The 13,122-nt window shown below is 34.0% G+C and overlaps 1 protein-coding gene across 1 annotated transcript in view; it reads right to left on the minus strand.

Moving 5' to 3' along the window:
- Positions 1-10,997, minus strand: part of LOC106962701 (heterogeneous nuclear ribonucleoprotein L-like) — a 30,275-nt gene extending 19,278 nt beyond the window's left edge. Inside the window, exons 1-3 of the mRNA XM_015057269.1 lie at positions 10,674-10,997; positions 2,203-2,309; positions 728-965 (exon numbers count right to left, since the gene is read on the minus strand). Of these exons, the coding sequence (XP_014912755.1) occupies positions 728-965; positions 2,203-2,309; positions 10,674-10,874 (546 nt within the window). The 5' untranslated portion in view covers positions 10,875-10,997. The remainder of the gene's footprint in view (positions 1-727; positions 966-2,202; positions 2,310-10,673) is intronic.
- Positions 10,998-13,122: the final 2,125 nt, after the last annotated feature.

Genomic DNA, 13,122 nt, shown 5'->3' on the forward strand with positions numbered 1-13,122 from the left:
GAAGGGCTTGTTTTTACAGGTGACGCCGCTAACATTACCCGGTAACACTTTATTTGAAGAGGGTGTGAATAAGACTGTCATGAGACTGTCATAAACACCTGTCATGAACATGAATAAGCCTTCATGAATATTTATGACTGTTGTCATAAAGCGTCATTCGGTAAATTATGACACTTTTAATACAAAGTTGACATTATTCAAAATGTCTTTATTATGACAACTTGACATTAACCAAGAAATCATTACTGTTCAAACTTTACCTTTAATAACATAAAGTTACCTACTTTTTAAAGTGCAATCAGTAATACTTTTATAACAAATTTATATCAGTATTGTTTTCTTGGTTAATGTCAAGTTGTCATAACAAAGACATTTTGAATAATGTCAACTTTGTATTAAAAGTGTCATAATTTACCGAATGACGCTTTATGAGAACAGTCATAAATATTCATGAAGGCTTATTCATGTTCATGACAGGTGTTATGTCATGTTTATGAAAGTGTCATGACAGTCTTATTCAACCCCCTTCAAATAAAGTGTTACCAAAAATTCTTTGTGAGATTTTGTGTTTTTGCAGTTTCGTAGCAGCCATTATACAATGCATACAGCGTTAAAAACAGCTATATATATTGCATCTTTAGATATTTTAATTCATGAAAGGATGATCTAAACCAAATCTGATTAAATATAAATGTCCAGATCATTAAGGAAAACTTGAGTTACTCACAGTGCTGATGGGGTACAGCGGGTTCTGGATGGACAGCAACAGAACCTTGTTTTTGCTGGTCGGGTCGTCTGAGTTGGTGGGTCGGGTGATTCTCTGGCTGGTGGAGAAGTTGAAGAAGGCCTGCTGGTTGGCGATGAAGACAGGCTCGCTGCCTCCGCTCCTCACGCATCGCTCCGCGCTCTCCAAGCTGTCGAACTCCACCAGAGCCTGACGCTTGAAGGGCATCATCATCACATAACTGAGGGGGGGAAACAGACAGTAAAACACAGACAAACTGGCTCTATCCACTCAGAAACATGCAATTTGTTATATTTATCTATAGAAAATATTTAAAATGCGTTATATCAAGAGTTGGGTACTAACTAGTTACATTTACTTTAGTACTGTTTTTGGCAAAAATTTACTTTACTGTGCTATCCACAGTACTTTTTACTTTTACTTTAGTAATATAACTGCACTGCAAAAACACAAAATCTTACCAAGTATCTTTGGTTTAATTTCTATTGCAAATATGTCAGTATACTTAAGACGACAAAAATAACTTAAAAGTAACTTTTCAGCGAAATATAGGAGCTTGTTTTGAGTCAATAATTTCTTAATATTGATGAAAATGTGCTGGTTCCACTGGCAGGTTATTTCACTTACAGCAATCTACTTTTCCCATGTTATAGGTGAAATAATCTGCCAGTGGAACAAACACTTTTTCATCAATACTAAGGATTTATTTACTTCAAACAAACAGAAAAAATACGGAAAAGTTACTTATAAGTTAGTTGTGTCTTATTTTAAGTGTACTAAGATATTTGGATGAGGAACTAAATTGGTGAGATTAAGCATTTCTATTAAGTATTAAGTCTTACCTGTAAAACTTACACCAAACTATAATTTCACAAGATGCTCATTTTCATTTTTTGTTATTTTTGTTGTTTGAGTTTTCATAAAATGACTCTCCTATTATTATTATTATTATTTCATTATTTCAACTTTACAATTGTATTCTCATGATTTTGAATAAAAAAATTATAGCATGATTAATATTCCTATTCAGGGCTGACCTAAACTTAAAGTCCAAATAAAAACAAGCCTTTAAACATGTTTATCAAACAAGATGGCCGCCCTGGTGTGCTGACATCACTTTGAACTGTGGGAACCCAAGAAGTATATTAGTGAAAAAAAAACAACAACCTGATTTTCCAAAAATCTGGATTTTTGATTTTTTCTCAAGAACCAAAAATTTGATTAATTGATAAAATTGATTTATCAGCCAGCCCTAAAGACAGTTAAATGATTAATTAGTAAGAAGCTCTGTCTCTAAACAGTTTAGCTTGAGATGAATTTAGGCAATAACACTAATTTAATTAGATGTTTCCACTGAATTATCCATCCCTGATTTGTGACATGTTCACATAGTATGTTAGTGGACTGGATAAAATGAGTTAAAACAATAATAAATCATATTTAAAGTTAAAAACTACCAGATGGTGCCAAACTTTTCAAGCACTTCCACCAGGTCGGCCTCCACCACAGCGTCACACAATCCTCGGACATGAACGACGGGCGAAGGGGGAATGAGGTGACTGTCCTTCACAAAGGAAAAAAAAGAAATGTTACATTTATAAGGAATAAGACAGCTAAAAATGAACAATAATGTAAAATAGATTTAGCATGTTAGCATTTTCATGACGATGACAATGCAGCCATAAAATCTGTGGAATCATTTATTTCCACAGAAATAAGTGATAATAATAAGAAACACAATAATAAGAAGAAGAAAAAGTGAAAATGAGATTGCTACGAATGTTTACCAGTTTGTAAAGGTGAAAGAGAAACAAAAGATGAAAAAGAAGCAGAGCAACACAGAGGAAATACTTAAATGTCAGAGTTACAGTAAAGAGTACACTGCAAAAGCACAAACACTACCAAGTATTTTTTTTATCTTGTTTCTACTGCAAATGTCTTAGTACAAATGAAATATGACTTTCTAAGAAACAAGAATTTCTTCCCATTTTATAAGTGAAATAATGGAACTAGGACACTTTTATTTATATTAAGAAATTATTTACCTAAAACCAGCTCCTCTATCTTGCTGAAAAGTGTGCCAAGATATTTGTATTGGAAACCAGACAAAAAAATACTTGATAAGATCTTGTGTTTTTATAGTGTAGGTGAAAACAGACGGTTCACCCAAAGACCAGCACTGATATTATATGGCTTCAAGCAAATAAACAAGATTAGAACCAGAAGGAAGAATGAAAATAGTGAAGACCTGGTTGAGATTGGAGCTAACAATTATTCTGATGATTAATCGATTAATCAGATAAAATAAAACATTAGCACATTCTACAGATTTGTCTTTTAAACACTAAAACCTTTTAATACAATATTAGAAATGATGTAAAAAGCATATAATTAATTTATTTAAACTTTTATCTGAGAAAATAAATATTTTACTTCATTAAATATAAATGAATTTGATCCAGGTGAAGCTCAAATTATTCCACCTGACAAGGTTTGGCTAAAAAATATCTACATACAAAAATATATCCAATTATTTTGTTTTGTGTGTTTTTACAGCAACATGTCTGACGTTCCAAGCCACAAAGCAGAGATGGAGGCTGACCGCACGTTGTGCTGCAGCCGAAATGTGAAAACTTCACGTCAAAGGTCTGATGAAAACTCTGCACATAGAAAACACAACAGAAAGGACAATGTAGTAACCCACCCCACCCCCATAACCAACCACACACACACACACACACACACACACACACACACACACACACACACACACACACACACACACACACACACACACACACACACACACACCTTTGATTTAACTCAGTGATCAGAGGAAGGCTTTAGCGCTGAGAAACTCTTGGTGTGAGCAGTTATCATCAAATCACTTCTGCCCATCTGTTCATCAAAAACACTGACACCTGAAAACCACAACTGCACAACAATACACGTCTTATTTATCAGAAACAGGGCGGGCTTAGGGCTTATAAAAACTAAACAAAAAGTATGCACAGTCTATATAGGTTAGCAAAACTGGCCACAGAAGGTAAAACAATAAGTGATTGAGACGTTAGTTTTTTCATTTTAAGATGCAACAACTGAGATTAAACTTCTCCAGTGACTCTTCTCTCTTCAGCTGATTCTACTGCAAACATATTTCACTTCCAGATTCCTCAAACAGAATTACTTCATTTCACTTCATGTTTCACTGGCTTTCAGCGAAGGTTCAGGATGTTCCTGTTGTTTCTGAAACTTATTTAAATGAGTAAAGTGCTGCCGAATGCAACACTAGCTGTCTATACACTGCAAAAACACAAAATATTACCAATAATTTTGGTCTATTTTATGGTGCAAATATCTTAGTACACTTTAAATAAGGCAAAATTTAATTACATGTAACTTTTCTGCAGATAAGAACTTGACTTAAGTCAATATTCCTTAATATTGATTCCATTTGCAGATTATTTCATCTGACAATGGAAACTACGTTTTCATCAATAGGAGCAAATGACTTAAACCAAGCTCTTATTTGCTGCTGAAAAGTAACATGAAAGTTAGTTTTCTCTTATTTCTAGTGCACTTACATTTTTGCACTGGAAACTAGACCAAAAATACTTGGTAAGATTTGGTGTTTTTACAGTGTGGTTCATAAATATGTAAAGAAAATAAATCTGCCACAAAATGTTCTGTGGTTTGATATCTTCCATCACACACTCTTGAAGTTTTGCTTTATCTTGTCTTTTTAAAGATCTCTGAACATTAAGAACTGGTCAGTAGACCAAAATTACTTGGTAAGATTTTGTGTTTTTGCAGTGTATTTGAATCTAAAATGAAGCTAAAATGATCCCAGTTGAGGAATTTTAGCTAAAACTTAGTTTGGTATGAAGTGGAGCTAATGTGCTAACAATCATCAAGTTAAGGCCAAATTAAAAAAAGTCTGATGCTACATTGTGACAAAAAGACTAATGTAACTAAAATCTGCTTCTTAAAATAAACCATCTAATGAATATTATTTATACTCATTGCAAATAATAAAAAAATCAAACTAAACCAAAAGAATTGGACGTAATGTATGCATTCAAGTGGTACCTTTATGACTTTTTGCACAACACAACCTTTAGTGAAAACATACATCTATAAACTTATAGTTCATATCTTGTTATAAGTTTTGTGAACTTTAAGAGAATCACAGAATGAATGTGTGGAAGTCTTTAAAGTTGTAAAATAACGCCTTAAGGTTTGTGCAGAGCATCAAGAATCTGAATGTAACACTGAGTCAGAATGAGGATGGCTGCAAGCGGAAACATCTTCTGCACGGTGGCGCGGCCGACAAACAGAAGATCCTCATTGTCTTTGTCAGAAGGAGGTTATGCAAGCATGTGGGTTTTGCAGCCTGACCTTTTCTGCAGCTTGACGAAGCTGCAGGTTCAGATTGAGATCATTGTCGTTTGCAGTGAAGCCGAGCTTTCTTGTTTCGCTGCCTGCAGTCTGCAGACCAGACAATGCAGACAACAACAATCTCGCAAAAAAAGCCCAAATAGTTTCTTGTTTGAGAAAGAATAGGTACATGTGATAAAATAAATATCATCGTGAGCAAGAAATTTGACTGATTGATTGATTGGTTGACTGAAATTGCACCAAACACAATTGTATTCCAATATAAAGCTGACTGTGTTTAACTGAATTTAATGTATTCCAGTTAAATTGGATTAGGGCTGAATCAGATTAATTGTGATTAATCAATTATTAAAATAATCATCAACTGAATTAGTAACCGATTAATCTTAATTGGAATATACAGAGTAAAAAGTGAATTGATTTTTTTCATTTTTATGTCATTCTAATATTGCAAAAAAGCTTAAGAGGTTAAATGAAAAATTACAAAATTTGGACATTTTCTGTTATCTGATTAATCGATTAATCATCAGAATAATTGGACGATAGATAATCGTTAGTTACAGTATCACCTCCACAGTATAATCTTTAATCAGCAACGAATCTGTCTGTCTGTCTATTGAATTTATATCCAAATCTGATTGTGTTTAACTGAATTAAATGTATTTGGATTACAAACCGAAGAGTTAACCACAAATAGATGTGCCAAAATGACCACTAGTCAGTTACCAACAGCTAAACACAAAGATGTATACAAATAAAACTGATAAAATTTCACATTCAAAGCTACTTTTCTCCTTAGACTGCAGACTTTGTTGAAAATCCATGAAGAGTGCATGTTATCGCTTCATTCACACATAAACATTACCAAAAGTTATTTTATAAGCTTTCTATTTTCCTTTGAGAGATGAATTGTTGTTTCTACCAAGGTAGACAAATACTCTACAAAAACAAAAAAATCTTATTTTTGTTTTAGTTTCTATTGCAAATATCTTAGTACACTTGGAATAAGACAAAAATAAATTAAAAGAAACTTTTTTAGCAAGATAGGAGTTTGATGTAAGTCAATAATTCCTTAATATTGATGAAAAAGTATTATGGTAGTTTCAATGACATATTATTTCACTTAGAATAGGAAAAAATATATATATTGTAATAAGTAAAATAAACCGCCAATAGAACAATTACTTTTTTTCTCCATGTTTTAAGTTTATTGACTTAAATCAAGCTCCAAGTGTACTAAGATAATTGCACTAGAAATTAAACCAAAAATGTTGTGTTTTTGCAGTGCAGTTTGGCTGATATTTTTGAGCCGTACCACCAGAAACAATAACAGCCTCAACTGTTCTCACGCCGGTTACTATAGCAACACCAACCGTTAGTCGTTCAGTCGGGGTTAGCTACACATAATGGAATTCTGTCGCCATGGTTACTCTCCCTCTCTGTGCAGACACACACATGCTGCCCTGTCGCCGTGGAGACCAGGCCTCAGTTGGTGGAAGGAAGGTTGTGCGTCTTTATTTAGCCTGTGTTTGCACGGCAGGGAGGAGGTGTTGTGTTACGGGTAGCATCCTTCCTGTCGACTCACACCTGATACTTTTTTCTTCTGGTCCCACTGACGGGATTAAACCGACGGCGTGAAAATGGAGAACCATCAGAACAATACGCGATTTGTTTGATTGTCTACGTTTGCAGCTGTATTGTTTATACTTTTAATAAGTTTAAAGTAACTCCCTAGTGCAGGGCTCTAAAGTGTGACCGATTTCTCAATAGTGCACCTAAAAAAAAATACTTGAGGTCGCAAGAATACTTGAGGTCAAACTAGTGCGACCAGTTAGTCGAGTAAAAAGATCATCAGATGAGATCTGAGATGATTATCAAGTTTAACGCTGCCTACAACAAAAACTTCCTTTCACAAACTTTATGTCCGAAATAAGTTTTCATAAGAAAAATTGCTTGAATCTCAGTTTGAAATGTTAAAATATTAATATTTACCATTATTTTATCTTATAAAGTTAGATTTTCAACTAATTTGAATTTTTTTCAGTGAATAACTGGATTTACATCATTCTACATAAACCTGTTTATGTTTATTAGTTTGTTTAGAAGTAAATATTTTCTTTATGCAGGTGAACATTTTGGTGCTCCTATCTTTCCCATTGGTGCACCTACAAAAAAACGTTAGGCTCACCAGCATAACCAGTGCAAAACACCAGTGGATGGATGGTCCAGTTGAGTTTAATCATCTAAATTTAATCATCGCCAGTGGCAAAGACAAACGTTGTCCAGTAAACCCTTGGTACATTTTCACTATCTAGATGTCTAGCTAATGTAGATAAATTTACACTATATACAATATCTAGCTAGCAAGATGTTACCTTAGCAAGTAAGTATTAGCATTTTGTGAGAAAGTCAAAACTGTCTCAAAGTTTTGCCTCGTAGAAAAGCCTGGCATCGAATATACAAAATTAAATAGTCCTGTCACATAAAACTTTAATGAATTTTAAGGCCTTAATTTTAGATACGCCAATTTAAGACCTTTCAAGGATGTTCAGACGCCCTGAACTTGAATTTTTCTAGTCTCAGCTAACCAAAAACAAGACAAGATTACTCTGATTTGATGTTAGTCAGTAAAAAAAAAGTTTATATGTTGTTTTTTTAAATTCAGTGCATGTAGGTATCTAGTTTTGGTGGTAAGGTGCATGCAGGGTTAGCTTTAAGTTATAGTGGCATATGATTCTCAACTACATCAGCTGGCTGACCCACAAACATGAAAAAACCCCACAGAAAACCAGAGAAACAGCTATAAGGGTCACACATGGAAACCTTCCTGTAAAGAGTGGCTGCATTGAGTCCAGTTATGTATGTAGAGATACGACCTTGCTTCCTGCTGAGGGCAGACATTTCCTGTCACAGCCACATTCTCACTAAGATGTTGTGTTGCCCTCCTAAAAAAGACTCAGAGCTTTAAATGACGTGCACTAAAGAACAGAAACAAACAGAGACTCATTTATAGATAAATTAGACCTCAGAGATTCAACTTTTACCTGTGGACAAAATAGACAGACTTTCCAAAAACACAAGCAGAACAAATTTCTGTTTAATTTAATTTAATTTTGAGAGAGCACTTTTATTTAGATTAACTGACACGGGAGACGCTACCTTAAAGGAGCATTACTATGTGTTTTCCAGGCCATTTTACATCATCAGGTAACTATCAAATATGACTTAAATTAATTTTTTTTTTGTAATTTAACCCCTCTGTTGCTCTCCTGCTCTTTCTACAGGAAGTAATCACAACATGGTTCCTCTATTAACCCTTTATCAACGTTTTCAGCAGGGTTTTTATGAGAAGTCACTCCTATAATGAGCTCAGCTGACCACAGTTCCACCAGGTGTTTGCTAATTGCTCCTGGCTAGTCTGAAGGAGCCTGGGGAGGGGTGATTTATGAAGCAGAAGCTTGGAAACTGCAGCTCTGAGGAGGAGGAGCAAAGCCTCGAAGGCGGAGCTAGGTCCACCCAGGCGTTTTGGACAGCTGAACGGTCACCATGGAAAGAAGGAAGGCAACACTCCAGATGTGGTTTTGACAAGGAAATAACATTATAACATGATGTAAAGCTAAAGAAGTTGATTTTACATAAAACTGCCACTATGAAGCAGAGTCCAGGCAGATAAACTGAACAGATAAAGGCAATGTAAAATTGCCCACTTTGAATTTATTAATGTGTAATTAGACAGAGCAAATTGCTGGGACTATTTTTCAGTCCTTTGCTAAACTAAATGGAAAATATACAGAATTTAAACACAGACACATTAATCTAGCTTTAGGGAAACTAAACACACTTTGGGTTTGGTGCAATTATGAATTCATTGCACCAGTTATAGTTAAAAATATAGAAATTTCTAACTAAGAAACAATGTTATAACCAAGCTAACATTAAAAGTAATTTATTGGATGGGTTATTGGATTTAAAAATAATTTGTACTTTTACCCACTTCTTTGAATATGTAAATATACTTTATAGGATTTGTTCTCATCTTGCTATGAATATAATTTTGTTTCTTCTTTTTTTAACTCTACATTCAATAAAGTCAAACTCAAACATGTCAGGGGAGTCAGTAATTCCTTAATATTGATGAAAAAGTACTAGTAAGCAGATTATTTCACTTTTAAATAACTTATTTACTTAAAACAGGATTCCCTGTTTTGCTGAAAAGGTAATTTTAAGTAAGTTTTGTCTTATTCCACATTTCCACTAGAAACAAGGCATAAATACTTGGTAAGATTTTGTGTTTTTTCAGTGAATTACTATAATTTTCTTTCAACAATTGATAATTTAGCCATCATCATCAGATTTGCAGATTTAATGCTGAATAGTTTTACTGTCACCAGAAGGTGTGAGTCTCTGCAGCGCCGTCAGAGTTACGATGGGCCTGCCTCTCTGCTTACCGCTCTGCTGGCCCAGACTGTGAGTTAGAGCCACTTAAAGGCGCCAGAATTTATTTAAAGGTCAGAGAGTAAAAGGGTCTGAAAATATATGCTGCTCCAGAATTTTATATGCAAAAAAAGTTGGTGAAAATCATGAAAACAAAGGAATTATGACAAAAATGCACAGTGAAAAAACATTAAATATTAATTAACATAATGGAATAGTGATAAGAGTAGTCAATGTACAAGAGTGCTGCATTTCCCCACCAAATATACAGCTCTGGAAAACCTTAAGAGACCACTTAAAATGATCAGTTTCTCTAATTTTACTCTTTATATGTTGATGTTTGTGAACATTGTTCTTTTATTCTATAAACTACTGACAACATGTCTCTGAAATTATAACCATAAATTTTGTATTTTTGCAGAAAATGAGAAATGGTCAAATAACGAGGAAGATGCAGAGCTTTCAGACCTGAAATAATGCAAAGAAAACAAGTTCATATTCATTTAGAAACAACTACAGTAACGTCTTAGCTATGGAAATCAATATTTGGTGGATTAACCAGGAGGTTTTCAATGGGCTTCAGTGCAGTGGGCTCTTCATTTAGTCCAGAGCTGTAAATATAAGAGCTGAACCTTCAGATTCACATGAAGATAGTTACAAAGTCGGTCTTTAGTCACCTGAAGAACATTTCAGCAAACTTAATCTTCAAGTTTGCTTAAATGTAGAATTGTAAAAGAGCCCTTGAGCCAAATAAACGTAATTTCGTTTTGTGTTCACTGAATGACAAATACAAGTCAAAGTCAAAATAACTTTAGCTTCACCCAGTGTGACACTTTGTGCATTTCGTGTATTGTTTTTTTTTTTTTTTACATTTCAAAACTATTTACTCCGCTCCTTAAGTAAAAGAACATAAAAATCAGATAAAGGCGCAAACAGTTCTCGCATGAGTGATAAAAGTCATCCTAAGGTAACGGTTCTGAATTTGTATGAGAGATAAGACAGATACGCCTCATTAAAAACAAAATCAGATGAAGATGTCGTTCTTTTTACATAATGTTTTACATTTTTCTCCCGGTTTAATATATTTTTAACCAACCTTCCTCCTTCGGCTCCTGCTGTCGTTGCATCCGCTCCCCGCTGCATCCTCCTCGGCGGAGCCCGTTTCTTCCTCCTTCTCTTCACCTTCCTCCAGATCCCTGGCACCGGCCTCCTCTTCTTCCTCCGTCCGGGGTCGTTTGGCTGAACGGTAAAATCCTCCTTCTCCTCCTTCTCCTCCTCCTGACTCCTTCTCCTCCATCGGAGACAAACAGTGAAAGCGCTGATTGCTGAAGACGAGACGCCGAGCGATGACACCTGCTGTCTCACTCTGTCTGTTTGTCTCGTTGCGTCTCTCTGCCTGCAGAGCCCCGGTTACTTTTCTGCAAAGATAGTTAATGAAGAAAGATGTCTTACTCTGTTACCGTTCCAAGCGTAGGAGTTATCGTTCAGGTTTACCTTTGCAGTTCGCATTAGTTCTGATTATGTCTACAAGAATTATGTAAAATAATATTTGTTTACATTTACTAGATGAAATAAAGAAGGAGTAAGAATGCTGATAATATAATCGTAAACTGGAAAGAAAATATTGGTGTTTCTTCTGGGTATTGATGATATGGTACGACCATTGGAGATAGGAAAAAGGAGGAGTAAATTTTCAACAAAATACAAAAAAAAGTTAATATAAAAATTTTTCAAGAAAAAAACTTGGAAATGTCTGAGTTTAAAAATCAGAATTAGAAATCAGAAATTTTCTAAAAAGAAAAAGAAAACATGGAAATTTTTGACTTTTCAAAGTTTCTGAATTGTTTTGGGGAAAATTTTCAGCAAATTTCTGAGATTAATATAAAAATGTCCAAGTTGTTTTCTTGCAAATTTGTGCTTTTCCAAACTCAGAGATTTACTTATTTTTCTAGCAAATTTCTGAGATTGATCTCAAAATTTCTAAGTTTTTTTGGCAGAAAGTTACTCCTTCCATCAGAGACAAACAGTGAAAGCTCTAATATGGCCCTAATACACAGTCATGGATTGGAGAAGTTTGAAATGAGAACTTGTGATTATATAGAATAAAAATATCTTTACTGTTCCACTATGTGGAAATTCATGTATAACGTCAGCAGGTCAAAGGTAACTGGGAACATGCATATACAACAATTTATTTATTTATGTATTTGTTTGTTTGACTGGGATAACGCAGACAAACATAACAACAACACATTGTCTCCAGCTGATGCGTTTCAAAGAAAGAAACATAAAGCTAATTTACAGCTCCAATTCACACAAAGGTAAAAATATGAATAAAGTAAGAACAAAATTACATCAGACAACAAATAATAACGCACAGCTATTAAAAATAACATAATAATGTGAAAAGAAATGCAGTTGAGTAGATATACAATATGTGTGCATAGAATCCAACAAACTATTTATAAAAAGTGGAAAAAAATAGCAAAAATACTGACAGGGCTATTCTATTCTATTCTATTTTTACTTTTTAACATTTTTTATTCTTTTTTTTATTCTATTTTTACTCAGCGGCTCTTATCTGTCTGTATTGAGGTCACGGTTACCACAGCAACAAGACACCTGTTAAACTGCGATTTTTCTGCAGAATGGATGCACCAAATTGTCAGAAAACATACTTTATTTTAGAACTAGTGTTTGCAGAAAACTTTCTTTCCATTTCTGACATTTTTCTTACTTCTACATGATTCCTGAAACATAGATAGGACCTGCTGAACAACACAATGTTCATAAGTTTCACTTTTACACCTGAGAAACTAATTACAGTAAAAATAGGCTTTAAATAGAGTGCTTTGAATCATGTTGTAGCTATTATTACCCAGCTACTCATTTCCTTTGATATTTAAAATCTGGGTTTGCTGTTTTTATTAACTGTAGTTTTTTGTTATGCTATACTTTTTTGAATTTCCCCACTGTGGAACAATACTTTCATTCTGTTATATATCGTTTTGTTTTGGTTTATTTACCTTCCTTCTGTTGAAGATGTATTAGTTGATTTGTTTCAGATTTAATTAAGTTTCATGGCATATCTTTAGATGAGTAATAGTTAAAATGCACCAAGTGATACATCTTAATAAATATCAATCTTTGTTTTCCAGTGCGTTATGAAGAGTCACATCTTTATGTCCAAAAAAATGTTGTTTATTTATAGAGCAGTGAAACGTATGTACCCTGTTAGCAATTTCTTGCTTTTATTTTTTTACAATTTAATGTTTCAGGTAACCCTCCCCAACCCCCCCCCCACAAAAAAAAAAACAAAAAAAAACAAAGAATGACAAAAATCATCAATATATACAAACAACTTTGAATTTATAACTCTAAGTTTTTATTCAGTGAAATTTTTGTAAACGTTTTGCCTTTGATCCGATTTTTAGTTTTGTTGAATAAGTGACAAAAACATAAATACATTCAAAATCACAGTTGATTTATCTGTTATTTTAAGATATTCAGGAATGGAACTCATCTAAAAATAAAGCCACATTCTG

This window comes from Poecilia latipinna, unplaced genomic scaffold (assembly GCF_001443285.1).
Source record: "Poecilia latipinna isolate Pla-1442-1.1 unplaced genomic scaffold, P_latipinna-1.0 Scaffold1451, whole genome shotgun sequence".
Classification (NCBI taxonomy): Eukaryota; Metazoa; Chordata; class Actinopteri; order Cyprinodontiformes; family Poeciliidae; genus Poecilia; species Poecilia latipinna.